At 35.8% G+C, this 21776-nt stretch overlaps 2 protein-coding genes across 2 annotated transcripts; both read right to left on the bottom strand.

Annotated features, from left to right (window-relative positions):
- Window positions 1-8807: 8807 nt before the first annotated feature.
- On the bottom strand, window positions 8808-14290 carry LOC113688065 (putative disease resistance protein RGA1). Its single transcript, XM_072051751.1, has 3 exons — window positions 10567-14290; window positions 9806-9947; window positions 8808-9000 (listed from the first exon to the last, which is right to left on the bottom strand). The coding sequence occupies exon 1, from the start codon at window positions 14052-14054 to the stop codon at window positions 12729-12731; it is 1326 nt and encodes a 441-aa protein (XP_071907852.1). The 5' UTR covers window positions 14055-14290; the 3' UTR covers window positions 8808-9000; window positions 9806-9947; window positions 10567-12728.
- Window positions 11541-12578, bottom strand: LOC113688071 (putative disease resistance protein RGA3). The gene has a single exon (XM_027205713.1). It carries the CDS (start codon window positions 12576-12578, stop codon window positions 11541-11543), a length of 1038 nt encoding a protein of 345 aa, XP_027061514.1.
- Window positions 14291-21776: the final 7486 nt, after the last annotated feature.

Raw genomic sequence — 21776 nt, 5'->3', positions numbered from 1 at the left:
GTGTTGTTGATGGGGCCTTCATCTTTACTGATTGAATGCCGGAACCCTTTAATCTGAATGTATCTGAATGACTGTTGGAAAAGTGGTGTAACTTAAAGTTCCATCCAGGAGGGACAATGAACTATGATCACAATCAAATTGGAAAAGACCAATTTGTCAATGTATTACTTATTTTGCTAGTTGGCTGGTTTTGCAAATAGAATTATCTAGTGGATGATGGAGTATATACCGAATGAGTGCTAGTTTTTTTTTTTAAAAAAAAATCCTAAAAATGATGTTTTTCAAACTTCTTCCCAAAGGGTGAAAAATATATTTCGTAATTGCAATGTTTGAGAAAAGTTGCATTTTTCTTAACCCTTCCACCCATTCCTATACCTTTCCTGCTATCAATTATCAGATACAGGATTTAAACCCTAAATCTAACAATCATAAAAACTCTAAAGGCTCTCTTTTGGCCACTAGACCGACCCCAATTGTTAAAAAATTGCATTTGCTAAATCCCACTTTTCATTCTTTGAAGGCATAAATTTTCCATTTTTGGAAAAAATATAGTTTTAGTCCTCAATGTTTAGCCCATGTACAGATTTAGTCCTTAAAGTTTTAACAACAGCAAACATGATCCTTAATATGTAGCACGTCTACAGTGTTAGTCCATAAAATTTTAGCAAGAGCAAATCTGGTCCCCATTATATCCAATTTGAATCTGGTTTAGGACATTTGAAGAATTTTTATCTCAATTACTAACAAAATAGAGCCACGTTTAGTCATTTGCCTATTAATTTAAATTTCAAAATAAAGAAGCAAAAGAGTAGCTAACTTGAAGCATCAAAATTGAAAACTAATAACTCATGTGCTAACTAATTAAATAGTTAAAAGAAGGAAAATTTTTAAACTAAAACTTCAATGTACCCAGTTCATCGATCCAAAATTCATTTTCATTGACTATCCCTCGTGTCTCCAAGCAAAAAAAAAAATTGTAATACCTAATTTTAGTTATAGATTAACAAATTTTCTTTCTTTTTCTCGTGATTAATTAGTTATTAATGTGCTAGCGTGCAAGTTATTCTTACTGTTCAAGATTACTTGTTATTTCATTAAATTTTAAGAAGTTTTTCAACAAATATGTGACCAAACATGACTGATTCGATCAATATTTAGAAAAATTCACCAGTTGTCCTAAAAATGCTTCAAATTGATAATATTGGAGATCGGATTTGCTATTGCCAAAACTATAGGGACTAAAACTATACATATACTAAATATTGAGGACCAGATTTACTTTTATCAAAACTTTAAAAACTAAAATTGCATGTAGATTAAACAGTAGGGACTAAAACTATATTTTTTCTTAAAATTTTAAACATTGCATTTAGCGTATGCCTTTCCTGAAAAAACGCATTCAGTGATTACGTTTGTTTGAAAACCGTCACGTTTTGGGAACTGGCTTCAAAAAGTAGCCTGATTTATGGACGATGACCTCCGTGTCTCATTCTATTTAATCAGTTACGCATTCTTAAAATAAGAGCTCAACATCGTCCACAAAATGTAACGCATTCTTAAGTTGAAAAACATGTAAAACACTTAGAATTACCTTTGTATCTCAGGCTTGTGATGTCAAATTACTTGAACCTTTATTTTTGGAAAGAGAAAATGGAATCTTAGATATGAAGTATTCTGAATAAATTGTAAAATTGTCGAGAAGTGAGCCTTTTAAACTTTACACAACTAAAGATGTTGAGCTCACTTTCATGGGGGATTGGCGTGCCATTGTCGTTATCTTATTATTATTTTTTTTTTTAAAAATGATGAATGAATTTTGGCCAAGAATAACTTGAATGATGCATTTGCTTCCATCTTATCAAGAAAGGGGCATCAACATAATTACACATCTCTCGCCTGTTGCTGAAGTGCTTGACTAATGGCGTTAGACAAAGAATAACTTGAACGATGGTGCATTTGTGTTAATCTCATTGAATAGATAAAAAGTGCCTTAACAATTGTGCTCTATAATGTAACTCTTATTTACATATTCATTACAACATAAACTCATGTTTGAATTGTACATTCGTTGCATTGAAAGTGTACATCGCCATGATAAGTGAAATATTTCACACACATATTTCTAGTATTATGCTCTAATAACCAAAAAGGATAATGATTGGTTGGCATTTTCACTTCGAGTTTTGTTAATCATGTTGTTGTTGTGGCCTTCATCTCTTTACTGACTGAGTACGTTCCAATCCGGAGGGACAATAAAGTATGATGGCAAACATGCGAAAGAGGAAAATGGCAATTCAACTCGTCTGTTAGTCCTTCTGGAGATAAACTTAAAACATTATTGTTTAATCTTAATTATTAATCCGAAGTTTTAAACTAGTGGTAAAGCCAAAATCTTTTCCGGCTTTTAAACAAAAAATGTTTTTAAAAAGCTAGGTTTTTGTTTTAGCATCCGTGTTTTTTGAGTATTTTAGGAAGATAAATAATTTGTAAAAAAAAAAAATCTACAGTAACTTGCTAAAGATACTCCAAAATATCCAGAAAAAAAAAAAGAACACCAAAACAGTACCTCATTTCACCTCCGCTTTGTGTTCGAGGAAGAGGGCGTGGAGGCCAATGTTTTGAAAACCGAACCGGACCGGCTGGTCGAACCGCGAACCGGCCATGGCACCGGGTCCAGTTCAATGCCATAGTTGACTTTGTCAGAAAACCGGTCAAGAATCGGTCGAACCGTAAAAACCGCGATTGAACCGCTATTGAACCGGTTTTCAACCTTCCTTTTTTTTTTTGTTCGACCAGGCCATGGCACCGGTCCGGTTCAATGCCATAGTTGACTTTGTCAGAAAGCCGGTCAAGAACCGGTCGAACCGTAAAAACCGCGATTGAACCGCTATTGAACCGGTTTTCAACCTTCCTTTTTTTTTTTTTTTTTGCAAAATGCGGCTATCAAGATTCGAATAGAAGACCAATGTATTAACCGTTGCACCATCGCATCTTATTAGTTTTTTTTGATAACTTATTTATATAAAGCAAACACTTATATTTCTTTTTTCCATTTTTCTTACAAAATCTCATCCGCTCATGGCTCTTTCTTTTTAATTTTCAACTCTCTCTCTCTCTCTATCCTCTTTTTTTGTCACTCCCTTTTTAATCAAACCTCTTTATTTTTAATTTATTGATGTTTTCTTCCATCTTTTAATTTGGTTTTTGTCCATTAAATTGAAAAAAGTTAAAAAAGAATTATTTTTTAACCCAAATTATTTAATGCTACAACCACTCACTTTTATCTCATTTTTTGTTTCTTATCAAGTTTACATTTCTATTTTCGATTTTCTTGACTTCCTTCGAACTCCAAACTTCCTTTTTTAAATTACAATCTCTAAAATGTAAATTAAAATTTAAGTTCACAATATCTAAATTCTCATAGACGTGAATTTTGTATAATTTCAAAATATTGTGATATTTTTGGATTGGATTTAGACATAATTGAAATCGAGGTGAAATTTATTTGTTTTAACTTATAATTTAAAAATTTATTTTTAAAAAATCCAAGTTATTAAAAAATAGTAAACCTTTCATCATATAAAGTATTAAATTAATCCATTACATGTCTTATTTTGTACATATATATATTTATATAAATAATTTTTTAAAAAATTCATTGAACCGAGGTTGAACCGGTCCGACCGGTTGAACATCGACCCTTTCACTTCACCGGTTCAATTAACAGTCCGATTTTTAAAACATTGGTGGAGGCCACAGTAGATTAGGACAAAAAGTGAAAAAAAGGGTGGAAAGTGGGAGGGGGTAAGGGAGAAAATGTGGTTAGGAGTAGGGAAAGGAGGGACTATAGGGAGGCGATGAGACAGGTGGTCAGAGGAGAGGGAGAATTTTTTGGGAATATGTTTTTGACAAACACATTTGTATTGAGCAAACGCTAGGTAATTAAGGTAATTCAAATACGGTAATATGTTCCTTAGACGAGACACTCTATTACAATAGCATGAATTTGATAAAAACTACAATAATAATTTTTTATTTCATTTCCATGCCAATCAATTTTGAATTCAAATATAATAAATAGAAATAAATGCATTTATTTACGATTTTCTTTTCCAAATCCAAGTAACTTTACACTACCATGGCTGGAAAATTATCTATTCTTTTATTGCTGCACTGTATATATGTAAGTATGATAGTAATTTTGTTTACATTTTCTATATAATTATTCTTACATATATAAATATTAGTATTAGTACATTACATTAAATTTATTTGTGAAAATTATTTTAAAAAATTTAATATCTGCATTTTTTCCTTTTTTATTTAATTTTTTATCTTCTTTGATTAATTATCCTTAAAACCATCATTTTAAAAGCAAAAAAAAAAAGTTCGCAAAATGTTATATCTATAAATTCGTATAAAATCTCTAAAGAATTTTTAATAAATGAGGATACCTATAATCTCTTTCAATTTAAAATAATAGTTTTAAGGACAATTAATTAGAAGATGAAAAATTAACATTTTAAAAAATAAAGATTTGATCAAATATGAAATGATTTGACAAAAATATCAATATTATGAATGGTATGTATAATATTGATACTTCTAATTACTTCTTTTTTTTTTTTGCATGACAAACAAATTGTGATAATGTCACTAACATTGTTTGATTTTTAATTAGATACACGTACAACTTTTTGTTTTCTTTTAGAGTTGGGTGGCCTAAATTTGCATGCAAACCAAAAGTTATGTTTGCTAATTGTTAGGGAGGGGTAGGAGGGTAAAAAAATAAAATAAAAATAATTGTTTGCATAAATATTGGTTGCATACTCCATCATTATTATTTTTCGTGCTATTAAATTGAATTTGTTAGTATCTTAATGAAATTTCTCAATATGAAGTTACATGCACTGTTGTTTGAAAAACAAAAAAAAAATGTATATTTTTTTAATTTGAACTCTTTATATTATTTTGTGTGTTATTTTTGTTAACAATGGAGTGCAATGATTTACCACATATAAATTTTTTTCATCTAATTGTTCATTTTTTGAGAATTGAAATTTCATTGAAAGAGATAATTGAGTTCTTCTATTTTTTTTTCTTTTGTTTTCTTTTTTTTTTTATTTTTGAGACAGAATCTAATGTAAAGCATAAATGACAAAGATTCTATTATCCTAAGAACACCTTATTTTGATATCAATAGAAATATTTTTGACGATTTGAAAGTTTAATTAGGCTGTGATTAATCAAGAATTTATAATAAAATAAAAAAACTGAAATAGAATGTAAAGAGATACATTGGATTGAAGTGTTATATTTTATTTATTGGCTTCATAATTCAAACTTAATTAAGGTTAGACTTTTTTCCCTGACTACTACAATTATTCCTATGTTAAATGATTATTAGTGAGAATGGTATTTTGGACAAATAGAAAACTAAAACCAAATTCTGCTTAATCTCTAATGCTTAACATTTTGTCTTATCATCAACTATTATTTTTTAAAATCAATAGATATGGTATAATGAATTTTAATTATCATAATAAATTAAAAAGAGTATAATGAAATTTCAATCATCAATTAACAAGGACATAATTGAAATAACAAAAACGAAGATTACAAGAATACTTAAATTTACACTCCAAAATACCAAGACTCATGGTATTTTTTATATAGTAATGATAATGATTAGTATATATATCAATAAAAGGCAAACAAAAAGGGGGAATCAGGGGTGTGAATAGTGCTTAGGCCCCTCATGGGCACCATGAGTAGGTGGGTAGTTGCGTCAATTTGGAGATTGTTAAAATCTTAATCAATGGCCTGATACTTGACCAGTTGGGCAGGCAACGGGTTGTGTGTTTGTTGCTTGACTATAATGCCCTGATTATGAAGAGGTGGTTGACAATAACCCCTTCTATTCCTTTTCTATCCTTAGCACCAAAGAAATGCGCTGCATGAATTGCTGTGTTTGATTTTTTGTAACATAAACTAAGAAACAACACCTTAGTATAATGCTCCGATTATGAAGAGATGGTTGACAATAACGCCGTTCTGTTCCTTTTCTATCCTTGAACCAAAGAAATGCGCTGCATAAATTGCTGTTCCTTCCACGTCTTTTTCATATTTGGAAGCCAAAAAAAATGAATGTTTGAAATTTTGGCCGGTGCAGCCGATAGCGTGCGCCTTGCTCTTGCTGCTACTGCTGTAACCGATACGGCGTGCCGTCAGATTGAAGTAACAGTGAATATGTGTACAAACCTGTAGTTAACTACAATCCGATTAGGGATGGCAATGGAGGCGGGTGCCCGCGGGGGGCTCTCGGGGCGGGGGGTGGGGTGGGGGCGGGGGGGGAATTTTTTCCCCCCGCCTAGAAACGGGGCGGGGGGCGGGGGAGTATACCCCCGCCCCATCCCCCGCCCCGCCACCCGCAAAAAAAAAATATATATATATATATAAATATTTATATAATTATATATAATATGTAAGTTAATTAGTTATAAACTTATGATAATGATATTATTAGTTAGATGTATTATATAATGTATATTAGTTTATGTAATATAATTGATATTATCAATTATATGAATAATTATACATGTCTACTAATAGAATTTATTAATTAGTTATACTAAATTTTCCTAATACATTTATACTAAATTTCTAATAACACTTAATAGAATAACACTTTTTTCTCAAAAAAAAGCACAAACACAATAATGAATTAGTGATTGTATTTGTACTAAAAGTGAAAACTTGACTATTTTAGTTATATTTATTTCATCATATTGGATTGTATTCAAATAACTTATGTTTGATTGTTTTTATGAGTTTCAATTGTAAAATTACAATGAATAATAATTTGGTGATGTGTTGATATTTTAGTACTTGATTATTTATTAAAATTTAATAATAATAAAATTTTATTAACCCCGTGGGTGGAAGCGGGGCAAGGCGGGGCGGGAGGAGCGGGAAGCGGGGGACGGGGGGAACTAATAGGCAACGGGGCGGGGGGCGGGGGAGGGGTCCGCCGCCCCAACCCCGCCCCGCTGCCATCCCTAAATCCGATAGGTATAATATTAAAAAACCAATTCCAAAAGAAAATAAAAAAAAACCAAAACTCTCAAGTTAACTGTAATTTCAATATTGTAAATACAAGTTCTACACACATATACACTGTCCTTTTTATGTTGGCCGAATATCATTTTCTCAAAAAAAAAAAAAATTAGAGAGAACGATTTTTTTATATGTTATAATTTTTAAATTGTTTTCCTTTTTTCGTCAACCTAATGTCATGCGCACATGACATGTACCTAGATTCCACAAAAACTAAAGTGACGTTCTAATTTTGTTCCTATAATATACATATATATATATATATATATATATATATATATATATATATATATATATATCAGGTTGTCATTTTGGGAATAGTTTGCTTTATTTTTAGAAGGTGAGAAACTAATTTGCTTCATTTTAAAAGGGGTACTTTCGGAAACCTCTCATAAGGTAATGACAATGTTACATGGAACACTTTACTTTGACAAATATCACCTATCTCCTTTATTTTCAACTACTTTATCAGTCCATTTCAAAATATATTATTAAACTCATTTTTGAGAACGAAGATGTTTTCATGCCAAAATTGCCCTTGTGTTGTCCAACTAGTTTTTCAAAAGTGAAACTATAGTACTAAAAGCTTGAAAATAAAAAAAAAATAGTGTGCAGGTGTAATTTTGGTGAGATAAAATATACTAGCAAATGTTTTTAAGGTACAAAAGATTATGTTTGAGGTTGTTCAAGCTGAAAAAATATTTCATTTATTGTAAGGGTTTTCGTTAATTGGAGGAGTTTTATAAATTTTAAGAATCTTTGGAATTTTTGAAATTTTGTGTATAGGTTAATGATTTGAAAATAAAAAATGGACACAATGTCTAAAATTAAGTTTACAAACTCAGTTAAGGCATTTTCAAAGAAAAGTTATTTTGTTTGTTGCAAAGTGTTTTGGATGAATTTAAGGATTCTACAAATTGTTTAGAATATTTTGAATGTTTGAACTTTTTGTCCAAATTGATGGCTTGAAAACAAGAAAAAGATAAAATTACTAACCATATATTTAGAAATTTATTTGAGGTGCAAAAAGTCTTTTTTTTTTAACTGTAACAATTTTTGGATGACTCATATGAGTCTTCTAAATCATTTAGAGTTTCTAATTTTTTCTCCTTTTTTGTTTAGATAGATGATATCGAAAACTATAAAAAATCTTTCAATTTCATTAACATGTTGTGATTATTAAGAAGTTAATTTGGTTTGTCATGAAAGCTAAAGCTCCACAAGAAAGGGTAATTTTGGAATGAAAATGTCTTATCTCTTCCAAAATGAGTTTTTAAATCATATTTGTCGGAATAGGTTGACAAAGTTGGAAGAAGTTGAAAATAAGGGATGTAGGTGGTATTTTTCAATATTTAGGGATACCATGTGATGTGTCACAAACCTCAGGGGTGTTTTTGTAATTATACCTTTCAAAAATGAGGGACCCAAAAAAAAACTCTCCCTAAACGTGAGGGATGGAACCAAAAATTTTCTCTTTCTTTAGTCATATTTGTAAATAAAAGTAGACCATTTTTTTTTTTCAATGTTAAAACTTCTCACCTCTGGTCAGGCCTGCATCTTATGTTTCACCTAATGGCCAACTCATCTTGGTTAAAAGGAGAGGTATTTCGATCTCTACTTTTTTCATGCCAACCTCGTACTAAAAATAGTTTGCCCTTCACTTAATATCTTTATCATTTTTCTTTTTTCCTGAACTGGGAAATACTTCCATTATCAAGAAATCCCATGTTTTCCTGGTCTTTGTAGCCTGGCAGGCAGTGAGCAACAAACAGTCTTACAGCTGGAACAGAGGAATCATCTGAAGGATGCTGCTCATTTACGTAATCAATAGCCTCCTCAAATCTTCTCTAATGTATTCTCCCTACCTTTAAGCGAGGACATGGCCTAAATGAAAAGCAAATTCAAATTAGAATTAATAAATGCTAAGAAATGAAACTTCAACTCAATAAAAACTCATCTGCCAACCAGAAACCAACAATATAACAAACTAGTGATGGCAGTGCATTGAGAAAAACCGATACTGCAGCTTAAAAAACTAAAGGTATGTACTTTTGGGATCATATCAGAAGCAGCAGCCCAATTAGATCTATGTAAACTAAACAGAAGGGGTCAGTACAAACATAAAAGAAACATCATCCTACTTAAACCAATTAAAGCCTACCAGAATTCAAGAAGTTTCTCCTATTATGCAATATCGTGTGACAATTGGTGTGTAAACGATGGTGTCCTTTGTCCAATAACATAAGCTATGTCTCCTAAGACTCTGGAAAGCATCACAATGGTACATTTCAGTATGCCTTCAATTATAATGAACAATGAAAGCAAAGAAAAGTTATGGTCTAGTAACTAGTGCAAGAAAATCGGAAAAGACCACATTCTTTCACAATCAATAGACATGTTTAGCACCAAGTAAATATAAAAATCTTAAAGAGCAAAAGATAAGCTGTAGGCATAGGGTAAAAGTTCACAAACACATAACAGTACAGGAAAATGCCCTGTTCGTAGGCCAATTACATGACTCAAGCATACTAGAATGCAAACTTGCACCAATTCCTTGTACTCTTAGTAAATTGGATGGAGGTAAGAAAAGAGTTCTTGGAGAAAGAAATGCCGCATTATCACTTTTCTGCATAAGAAAAGAGTTCTTGGGGAAAGAAATGCTGCATTATCACTTTTCTGCACAACAAACCTCCTAAGCTCTTCTTCTTCTTCAGCAACGATGGGAAACACCATGAAGCTGATGTTTGAGCACTATCAATGCTTTTTTGTTCACAGTCTCTGCCTGCTTGCTCATTGTCATCGATTTCTTCTTGTTCGCTCTCACTGCTTACCTGCATGGTAATTGTGACGAATAAACTTCTGAAACTTGTGAAACATGACAAACAACTGTCCAAAATTATTGTATCTTGAACAGCAAATTGTATCTTGAATTTTCTTCGCAAATGTTTCTTGATTAGCTTTAATGTTGTCCATTCAAACTGGCAATATCAGGTGACAGAAAAATGAAGAATGGGTCCATGTACATGTAGCATTACGCATCAAATGAAACATTTTCCAACACATTCAAACAAAGAGGCTAATTGTGCATGCACCATTGCTAATAATTTCATCCTTGGCCAAATAGAATGTAACAATTTGAAGTGCAAGGAGTTTTTAAGATGTTCAAAATCTTTCAGTGATTCAGAGAGGCAGAGGAAATCTAGAATTTTGGTCTCTTCTAATTTGTTCAAAACCAGGATCTGTTAAAACTAATCTTTGAAGAGAAACCAAGGTCTGCCCAAAAAGAACAGAATTACAGGGATTAACTTTACACGACTAGTGAAATTTCATAGAAGAGACGGAGAAAAAAGAGTATAAGAGACTGAAGAGCAAATATATGTCAATGAGATGCAGATACAAAAAATTTGTATGCATATCTATGAGTGTGAACTTTAGATAGGAAAATCTTACAAAATAACTTGAAATCTACTCCTCCAAGTAGATGCCTCTTTGGGGAGTGTATCGTTGTCTTAATAGAGGACACCCACAAACTTCGACACGAGTTAACTTTGTGAGTCGTCTCATGGCAGCCTCGGGTGGTAAAGACTGAAGCTTTTCGCAAAACCATAGCTTTAGGGTTTCAAGGGACACAAGGTTTCCAATCCAATGTGGTAGCACCTCTATTCCTCGAAAGTTGAAGAGACTTAGTGAAGGGAGGGTAGTCAAGTATTGAAGCTGGTGTGGCAGGGAGTCCGAGTGAGGCAAGCCTCGTAATTGAAGCTCACGGAGTGTTGATGCATTTACCAAGCCAGACCAATCAAAACCATCCATTGAGGAGTCATCTGAGGAGAAGGGACCGATGCTCAATTTTCTTAAGCTGGTGGCAAAAGCAAATCCTTTGAACCTATGAGGGATCAATTTGGGACATTCGAATAAGCTGAATTCCTCGAGAGAAGGCGTCTCCTGCAAATTAAGTGAAAATGACACCAGATTGCGGCAATACCCAACCGACAGGAACCGCAGAGATGGGCATGACTCGAACATTTTGTCAGATATAGTGGTCAACCCGTAGCAATAATCAATGCTCAATCGCTCAAGACATGTAAGGGGGCATTTCTGTCCATTTACTCCTAGACTAATTAATCTCGGGCAATCTGAGATGCGCAATAGCTGCAAACTTGATCCAAACACATCTCTTGGCAGCTCCCTAAGATTGTCGCAAGAAAGGATACTCAACTCCTCAACAGAAGCAGTGTCGTAACCCATTTTTATACTTGTTAGATTGCCGTAATACTCCACGACTAGAATTTTACACGAGCATGCAAGATTGGTCAGTTGTGGGCAATGTTGAATGTGAAAATTCCTCAGCATGGGAAAGACATCTGTTTCTACTTCACCTGTTGTTGACCTCACTTGGTCTGCATCCTTCCAATCTACCAAATTCCTCATATCTCGTACATAGAGTTCTTCAAGGGCCGGAAAGAATTTCGTGTTCTAGTGCTGCTCCCTGATGCTCGTGATCTGCCCTCCTCCTCCTCCTCATTAGTATTAATACCATAGAATTCATCTCCAATAGATCGGATGTTGTCCAAGCTTCTCAAATAGAGGCGTTTGAGGGATGGCAGTTGTCCTAATGACGGGAGTTCACTGCATCTCTGGCAATCTTCTATCCGCAACTCCACCAATTTTGGCAAATTGATAAGCCATTGGGGAATTTTATTACCCATGCAATATCGAATTTCCAACTTTTGCAAATTTGGGTGAGGTTGGAGACCTTCCAACACATCCTCATCACAGTTATCACTTTTCCGTTCAAAGTCCAACCTTAAGCTAGACAGATTTGGCTTTTCAAACAATTTTGCTTGTTTAGCTGCTTCTTTGCCCTCTACTAGTCCAAGATTTCTTATCTCCAATGATCCTCTAAGATATTTCAAGGTCCCAAGCTCTTCGATGCCACAACCCTTCTCTTGACTTACATTAAAGAACTCTAGAGTTTGAAGACAAGTCAATCGTCCCATCTGCACCGGCATTTTAAATTTTGCATCATCATGCCAGTAGTTTAGATGTCGCAAGCTAATCAAATCGCTCATCCGTTTTGGAAAACCTCCTTCAAGTGCATAACCATCAATCGTTAGTGCCTGCAAATTATATAGCTTGCAAAGAGATTCCGGCAAACTTGTGATACCAGAAGATGAAATGTCGAGCAACCGCAGACGTAGTAATTTGCCAATAGAGCTCGGCAGAAACATGACATCATATCCAGACAATTTGAGAACATGCAAGTGCTTGAATCCTGATAACATGTCCGTGTCAGCAGATATGCCACCCCCTAAATGGAGAAATAACGAGCGGATTGATGCCGCTTTATTCCATCTGACATTTTCTGCCATTTCTTCATATGAGTGTAATGCAAGGTAGCGATCCTGGCTGCTGCTTTTAGGATTGAGAACTGATTTTGCAAAATCATGCACGAGATCATGCATTTTATAATATGTTCTCCACGACTCTTCTACTTTTTCCAATAAGGAATTTTGTAACAAAATCCTCAAATAATCACCCGCTATTTCCTCCATCAATCTTTGGTTTTGCCGATCTGGTTGAACAAAACCTTCTGCAATCCAGTGCTGAATTAGTTAATCTTCTCCCAATTCAGTGTCCTGGGGAAAAAACGAGCAATATGCAAAACATTTCTTAACTGATGGAGGTGATAAATGATCAAAGCTCACCGTAAGTATTTGATCGATCTCGCTTTGATCTTCATTCAAGAGACTCTCCTGCACAATGCAGTGCCACTTCTCTTTTCTGTTGTTAAGCAACAAGCCACCAATCAAACTTGCCGCCAATGGTAGGACATCGCATCTCCTTAAAATTTGCTTCTTTATTGCTTCCAATTCTTTTGGTACTTCTTCTCCAGCAATTACCTTTTCCTTCAGCATAGACCAGCACGCATCGTCTGATAACTTTCCTAGGGAATAAGGACCATCATTCATTTGCAAATGTCTAGGCACAGCATTAGCCACTGGTTCTAGACGAGTAGTGAGAATACACCAGCTTCCTTTAGTTGTACTGAGTCCCAACAACGTGGTGAAGAAGTCATCCCACAATCTCTCTTCACAATTCCACACATCATCAAGAACAAGGAGAAATCTTTTTTCCCCAAGTTTTGCTCTAATTCCTTGAACTATGGCATCCCTACCATCCACTTCAACCTTTGTTCTTGTCAACGATTCTAAAATGAGTTTGAACAGCTCCACTATATCTATTTTTCTAGCCACACAAACCCAACTCTTTATGCCAAAATTCTCATCAATTTTTGTATTGTTGTAGACTGATTTAGCAAGAGTCGTTTTGCCCAGGCCTCCCATGCCTGTTATGGGAATAACTGAGACAACTCTTTCAGATGGGGTCAATAGCATCTCCACTATTTTTGACTCGTCGCCGGCTCTTCCTACAACGTTTGGAACAACAATAGAGTCGGTCTGTCTGCTTGTAGTGGCATCAGCATGGAGTGCAGCTTCAATTTGGTACTTGATTACCAATCCCAAGTCATTGGCTTGCTGGTTGATCCTTTTTAGGTTGGTGTTGACGTCTCGGATCTTTGAAGCCAAGCTGGAACTAAAACCAATTGCATTAAAGAAGGAGAAGAATAAGCATACCTTCTTCTTGGTGAGTTGATTTCGGTACTTCACCTCCCGGCGAAGATTGTCATAATGGAGCTCGTCCAGCACGTTATCAGCTTTGAAAACCTCATCCTCTAGCTGCTTGAGCCAATCTCGCACCCCTGAACTATGTATTTTCCCGTCAGCATCAGCCAGGAAACCTTGGATCGTTGCAGTAGTTTTGCTCAGTCTCTCCAACTCTGCTTTGACCCCGAGAACCATACCAATACGGTCCGCAGCTGTGGAAATGACCGTCTCCAGGACGACCTTAACAGTAGCACTGATAGCAGCGTCAGCCATTATTGTTTCTTGCTTGGAATTGGAACTAGGATCGAAAGGTTTTCTGATATCAGAGATGGAAGGAATGTTTCAACAACAAATGGTAGAAATAGAATAGAAGCCCAGAACAGGAGAGAGATGAGTTAACGATTCCTGTGGGTTGATGTGTGAGATTCAGATTAGTATAATTGCAATTAATGCAACAGTGTACAGACTCAAAAGAGCTGACTTTAACTAAACTGATTGAGGGGCTGGCAACAGGAGACACAGATCTGAAATCTCACCCTGATTAATCAATTTATTCTGCTTTATCTACCTAGTTCATTTATTCAATCTGGCTGGTGGTATTAGAATATGCCTGGTGGCTACTTCCTCGAAAATGCATCTTCCTACTTTGCATTTTTCTTTTCTTTTTTTCCTCAATGTTTATTTGTTATTCACACTGCAAAGAATCTTCTCGATTACTTAAACAATTAAGCCAACTCTTCTTGACTACTTAAGCAATCAAGAAGGGACACAAAGAGATTTAGAATGGATGAGGACTTCTTCGTTTCATCAACCAACTTCTTGATTGCTTATGTAATTATGAAACAAATTGAGAAATGGAATTAATTAAATTTAGTAGACTGAAGATAACTTGTTGGATTAGCAGAGAAGAAAACTTAATAAAATTATGGACACTGCTAAGATTCTTCTTCACTAGTTTACACATTAAATTGTCATGTATTTGTGATCCGACATAGGATTTAGAAGCTCATTAGCTTCTTCTTCATAAATGCACCTCACAAAAACACCTAGAAAGAAAGGCCTTTCCAATTTGTCCATTTCATTCCGGTGCTTGGTATAATTCATTTAAGTGGGAAAGCTAATTTTTCTTAGAATGCTCATTCTAACTTTTTCTAGAATTCCATTCGTTAAAAAAATCTAAGGAACGCTCTCTTCACCTTCATCCTAGAATGCCTAAATAGTAGGATGTCAAATTTATCGTCACAAGTCTAATGCATCGCCATATCTTAAGCTATTTATAGCTCAATTAATATTTGAATGTAATTTTTATAATAATTAATTTTTCTTTTATACTAGGAAACAAATGTTTTAAGATACTTTATTCTTTGACTTTTGAACAATTGTTCAAGAATTTTTTTAAATCTCCTATCAAAATTGAAAATAACTAAATTATAATTGTCTAACTTCATGTAATTTATATTTTACGCCACTAATTATATTGGTAGTAAATAAAATTTTAACGTAAAAATCTATATATTAGAATGAATCTTCACTACAATTGAAGAATTTTGATATCAATCGTAATTTATTTTTAAATAAAGATATCAAATTTCACATAAATAGACAAATACTATTATAGAACAAATAAAACAAAAAAAAGATATAGGATGCCCTTTAACCTAATATTAAGTCGAATTTGTATTTAGTATATTTCATTCTAACATCTAAATTTGATTATACCAAAAATTAGAAACTGAATAAAGATTCCACTCTGACTTGTATATCAAACCTTGGAACAGTAACTTTCTTCCTACCATCCTGGTGGATACATATTCTGGTCGAAACCCTTTCTATTCTGTGCATTTCCATGTACCAAACAAGGGGTAATATTAAAGGAGAGAAAGTTTTAAGGCTACATTAAGATGAGGCCATCAAACTTGTTTGCTCAATGGCATGTGATTTAAGAAATTCCATTTGCTAGTACTACATTAAGATGAGGCCATGTTACTAGCTTTGGTCAATGGCATGTGATGTTGGTGGCCTTTATTTATTTAAGAAATTCTGTTTACTAGTACTATTGATAGGGTATAATTTGTTAGTAATTTTATTATTAATTTTCCCTTCTATCCCTGACAAATATTGTGTTAATTGCTGATATTTACTTATATTTGATATTTGGAATCAATTTCAGGAGGGAAGCAGAAAACTACCAAAAGGAGGGGCTTTCTAGAGCATATTACTTCAACGCAGCCCACAAGAAAGGAACAACAACTAATTTTCTCAATTCGGTGGGGGCCCACAGAACAAGGAGCACTAGTCATTTTGGTGTGTTATGGTGAATAACGTATGGCTATACTCCGCTAGTGTCGCTACCCAGTAACCGGGAGTCTTCACCACACGTGTCGGCTCTCGCGTCAAAAAGTGGCGATATCTATGAGTAAGTGGTCCTGGAGCTGTGAAAAGTTGAGTAACTGGGCTCTTTCATCTAAAAATGTCAGAGTTCACGTCAAAAGACTTGAATAGCTTGGGACTAAGCATTATTCGTGTAAAAAAAAAATCCAAAGAAAAAAAAAAGAAGTGAAAGGAAAAAAAATCAGATGTGGAAAATATATGAGTTTATGATCATGTTGGCATGCCGATCCTTGGTTTGTAATGTTGAAATTTTGGGTTGCCAGTTGACTTAATTGCCGACTGTTGCTAGTTAATATTTGGATTTCTTAGGTGAGTTAGCCATGAATTGGACGGGTCTATGAACATAGGAGCTAACCGGGAGAGATATGACTTGACACTTAGCCACTAAATCTTGATTTTGGTATAAGCACAGCTGGCGACGATAATGTGAAAGCTAGCCATTTTTTAGTTGAGTTGTCCCCATGCTTGAGGGCAAGCATGATTCAGGTGTGGGGGGAATTGATAGGGTATAATTTGTTAGTAATTTTATTATTAATTTCTCCTTCTATCCCTGACAAATATTGTGTTAATTGCTGATATTTACTTATATTTGGTATTTGGAATCAATTTCAGGAGGGAAGCAGAAAACTACCAAAAGGAGGGGCTTTCTAGAGCATATTACTTCAACGCAGCCCACAAGAAAGGAACAACAACTAATTTTCTCAATTCGGTGGGGGCCCACAGAACAAGGAGCACTAGTCATTTGGCTAAAGAAAGAAAAGCAACGTACAGAGACTTGAGCAAATCGGCAGGTTTCTCTTTGGGCAGCTTTGACTACCAATTGGGTGGGGACCACTGGAGAGAAGATTAGGTTCTTTCTTTTGGCTTTTAAGTAGAAAAGAAAAACGTACAGACAGACGGCTTTAGTTTTAGTTTTTTAGTTTAGTTCTAGTTTTCTTTCTTTTGACTGGCCTCTGACACACGCCAGGTATTCGATAATATTCTTCAACGGGAAGATTTTCTTATGAGGCATGGCTAAGTTTTTCTAGTCAAGGGGACAACTGACGATTTGGTTCGACAATTACTGTGAGATCGAATCTGTTTTAATTATTTTCTTCATTTATTGGTATTTATATGTTCCCTAATTTTAATTGCTATGGCCTTGTGTGTGATTGATTAGTGCACAATAATTAATTATTCATATAGGCTATTTTTGCTAAATAGGGGTAATTGAATCCGTAATTGTTCGTTATCTCTACCTCAGTAGCAACTGGCGTAATTAGGTTTATGTCAGGGGAGCATACGATCTAGTTTAAACAAACCCTCGTAGCGTGTTTGTTGGTTAGGATTGGACCTTTCTAATTATTAATGCAATCTAGAAATTAAATCCTACGGTCGTATCTAGGGTTGTTTTTGGATTAGAGAAATAGTTAACGGTCGTACCTTAACTATCGAGAAATTAAGGAAGGGTTGGTTGTTTATCGCGTGCATGCCAACTATAACTAATCTATTACTAAATGTTGGAATTATTTCTGCATCAATGATCAGTGCATGAACCATTTCTGAAGTGTACCCTTGCCTAGAGTTTTCCCTTAATTATTTCTCTTAATCAGTTATTCTCTGCAATTAATTTATTTAGTTAGCATTTAATCCAAAACCCCCCATACTTTGGACTCTAGAAGAAACGAATTATCCACAGTCCCTGTGGATTCGACCCTACTCACCGCTATATACAAAATCTGTATTTTTCTCGAGTAGGTATTTATTGTTGTACAGGTTCGACCCCTGTCAATTTTTGGCGCCGTTGCCGGGGACTGGTGCCAGATTAATTTGTTTCTTTTTGAGTTCATCGTGTTTTTATTTTTTTTTATTTATTTTTCTCTTATTTTTTTATATAGTTTATGGCTTCTAACACTCCGTATTTTGGTGATAAACTGGATTTTGTTTCCAGGGAAGGCAGTGAGGCTAGTTTTTTTGCTAAGTTTGCATATTCAAAGGCACTAAACTCTATTAGAGACAAAATGGCTGCTGCAACCTGTAAAATTTGTTATGCCAGGGATCATTCAACCGGTATGTACCCCGAATATCAAGATAATCTGAGTGTCCCACTCAATAATTATGAAGATATTTCACCCTGGTCTCAAACGTGGTATAACTCTAATCCAAACGGGTATGATCAAGGATGGTGGGATAACTCCAGTTATAATTATACAACAGGGCCAATAAATTTTCAGCAGTATGAGTCTCAAGAATCATCATCTATGTCAGGTATGTCTCTTGAAGAAATAGTTGAATCAATAGCTACTAATACATATCAATTCCAACAGGAGACACAAATGAGAAATGGGATGATGAAGGATGCAATGAGTAATCTGGAAGATCAAATGTGTCTATTGACATCCAGAATAAATCGATTGGCTTCTCAAATTGAAGAATTGCCCTCGGAAACCATTGTTGATTTTGAAAAAAATGAGAGTGCAATTTGTTTGACTAGTGATGAGGAGATGCAAGAGTGTCAAAATGAGAGATCTGCAGATGCAGTTGAAAAAGAAGCCGAAAATGAAGATATGGAACCCCAACCTTAACCCATTGAAGTGAAAGAATCCAGTGAATAATCATCAAATGTAGTGACACCACCTCCATTCCCTAACCCGCATTTTCCTAACTCTTACTCTATGATTTCTGTTAATGAGATTGATTTTGTTATACCGGAAGTTTTTTAGTCTCGTGGCAGAAATAAGTTGAGAGTGGAGATGACGAAATATCTTGAACCGATAAATGCGCGTGGTGGAGGAGTGAGTGAAGAATCGAGATTATTGTTGACCGGTTTGGAGCCATCTACTAGTTCACGGAAGATCGTAGCTCGTGTGCTCAAAGATTATTCCATCTATGAGGATTACCAGGATCATATTGAAGATGAAGCATTGAAACGAGCCACAAGATTTTATCCTCCGTGAACAAGCATAGCATGTCTAGCCAAAGACATTAAAGAAAGGCGCTTTTTGGGAGGCAACCCAATTGTTGATTTTGTTATTTTTGTGTTCAATTTCTTAAATATGTCGTTTCTCACTTGGGTACTAATCACTCTTGATGTTTCCTCATTATGACCAGAATAGGTAATCTTGGCGTGCCCACGCGAGGAGGGCACGCGTTAAGCGTCTAAATTCAAGTCTCATGGTTAGTGGACGTTTTACAATCTTGGTATGCCCACGCGGTGTTTGACGACCCAAAAATGAATTTAAAAAAAAAAATTTAAAAATTTTATTATTACCAAAAAAAATTAATAATAATAATAAATTTTTTTTAAAAGTAATTTCCAATTTGGACAATTTACGTTGGAGTAATTTTGAAAAAAAAAAAAACATTTCCCTTTTCTCTTTTCTTCTTTTTCCTTCTTTTCTTTCTTTCTTTCTTTCTTTTCTTTCTTTCTTCCTCTCTTCTTTTTTTTTTTTTTTCTTCTTCCGCACCTCCCTTGGCTTTCCCATCGCGGACCACCCCAGCTCGCGTCCATCGCCACCACCTCCAAGCTCCAGTTCTCCCGTCTCTTCCGTACGTCACGACCCCAGCACGCCGCACTGCCAGCTCGTCTCCACCGTCAGCAGCTCCAAAGGCCGCCACTGCTCCCCTGCCCACGGCCGTCCACCCATAGCTCGCTGAGCTCCTCCGTTCCAAACTCCACCCCACGCCGCCACAGCCCCCAAATCACTTTCTCCTCAGCTCGAGCGCCGCGCATCTCCTCCTTCGCTGACCAGTTGCGCACCGCCGCCTGCCCACGTTCCACAGCCACCGCCACCAGCCCCGCCACCAGCACGCCGCGCCGCTCCTCCCTCGCCCGCCTCCAGCGTCATCCGCAACCAGAGCCGCCGCCTCCTTCCCCCGCGCAGCTCGTCCAGCTCACGCCGCACCACCACCGCCACTCCACGTCCTTGTCTTGTCTCCGCCAGCTCCACCCCAGCGCGTTACCACCTGTCAATTTTTTGGCAGGTGGAGGTATTGCGATTCCTGCCTCAATTTGTCTTATTCTGAATCTTATATTGCCGAAATTTTGTACCTTTGCTTGGGCTTCTTGTTGGAAAATAGCAGGCAGTGATTTTGGGCATTTTCTGGGGTTAATTTTGGGTATAATTGAGTTAAACTGCTGCGATATTTGGGGGTACTTTGGGAGTAAGTTGCCAATTGCTTCTGGTTTTAATTTCTGCTCATTTTTGGCGCTGCTTGGGTGTTCGAATCTATTTTGTTCACTGGGTTGGTTATTTGCTTTAATTTCTCCCTATACACTCACCAGTGGTACTGGTGATGGTAGTTGTTTCACATCTGATAATCCTGTGTTCTGGATTGCCTAATTAAGCGGGTTGTGACTATTGGGCATTTGTGGTTGAGTCGTGCCTGTCTACCCTGTGATTCGTGGGTCAATTGCTGATTTTGGCAAATTGATTTAGGTAATTAATTGTCCACTTGGAGGCAGTTGTTACGATTTTGGGTTCCATTGTGTCTAATTTGCTATAATTTGTGTCTAATTATAGGTACTTTGTGTGTTATATTGGGCAGTGCCTGTAACGCTTAAATTTGTGCATTGAAGTTGGTTGCCTCTAATCGCCTTATTTAGGAGCATTTAATCCTTTTTGGACTACCTTGATTCTCAATTTGATTACGTTTGGAACACGGGCGCTCATTGATTGCAATTGTTACTAGTGTTAAGGGCTAGTGCGTCAGTGGCCTTGCTTATTTAGGTTGGGCATATTTAGTGAAATTGTTGGGTTGCATTACTCATGTTTTTGCCTGAATTGGATCCACATATGCTTTTTGTTTGGCATTACTGTACGTTGGGATAGTTCCCTAGTCTGTGGGTGGTTGAATTGTCCGTGTTGTTGGCTGGGTATTTCTCTGTACCTGTTGGTTGAATTGGAAGGCTACTGTGCCCCTTCTTTTGCTTATTGCTGATCGGTTGTATCTTATTGACTTGCGTGGGGTATTTGGAGCAGTTGTTGCACTTTTCAACTGTTTTGTTTCTGCATTGAACTCATTTGAAGCCTCCGATAATTCTCCATTGCATTTGCTGTCTTGTTGGGGTCTAGGTCTGGCGGCTTTTATGCAACATGCGGGAATTGCCCCTCCGTTCGCGCCCGATCCACCCCTGTTTTGACGACTTCAGGGAAGTACTGTTGCCCCTCTTCTTCTTTTTTGCTATTACATTATCACATTGAGGGCAATGTGTGATTTAGGTGTGAGGGGGTCAGTTTTGGGTGCTCGTATTTCTAGTTTTCGGTTCTTGGGTGTTTTCCCATTGTTTTCGGTTTAGGTGTTGTTCCTTTGTTCTTTTTAGGTAATTTTTCCTTTGCTTTTATTTTGGTGAATATGTCGGCAGCTCACTTTTTTATTGTTAGTTGTAGTTTATACTATGAGTTGAGTTTCGGTGGCAAGTAAGAGCATGCTGTCTTGGTGAATGTTTTGAGTTTAACGACTTGGTGCGATTTATGGCTAACTTGTTTAGGCAATGTAAATATTTTGCTGGCATTGTTGTGTGGATTGGTCTTATGTTGACTTTAGTTCTCCATATTTAGGACATGACGCAGGCTATGATCTTTAATTACTTGGTATTTTGGTGTGTTATGGTGAATAACGTAT

This window comes from Coffea arabica, chromosome 1e (assembly GCF_036785885.1).
Source record: "Coffea arabica cultivar ET-39 chromosome 1e, Coffea Arabica ET-39 HiFi, whole genome shotgun sequence".
Lineage (NCBI taxonomy): Eukaryota > Viridiplantae > Streptophyta > Magnoliopsida > Gentianales > Rubiaceae > Coffea > Coffea arabica.
Note: the sequence above shows the minus strand (reverse complement) of the source record. Positions and strands in the feature narration are given on the sequence as shown.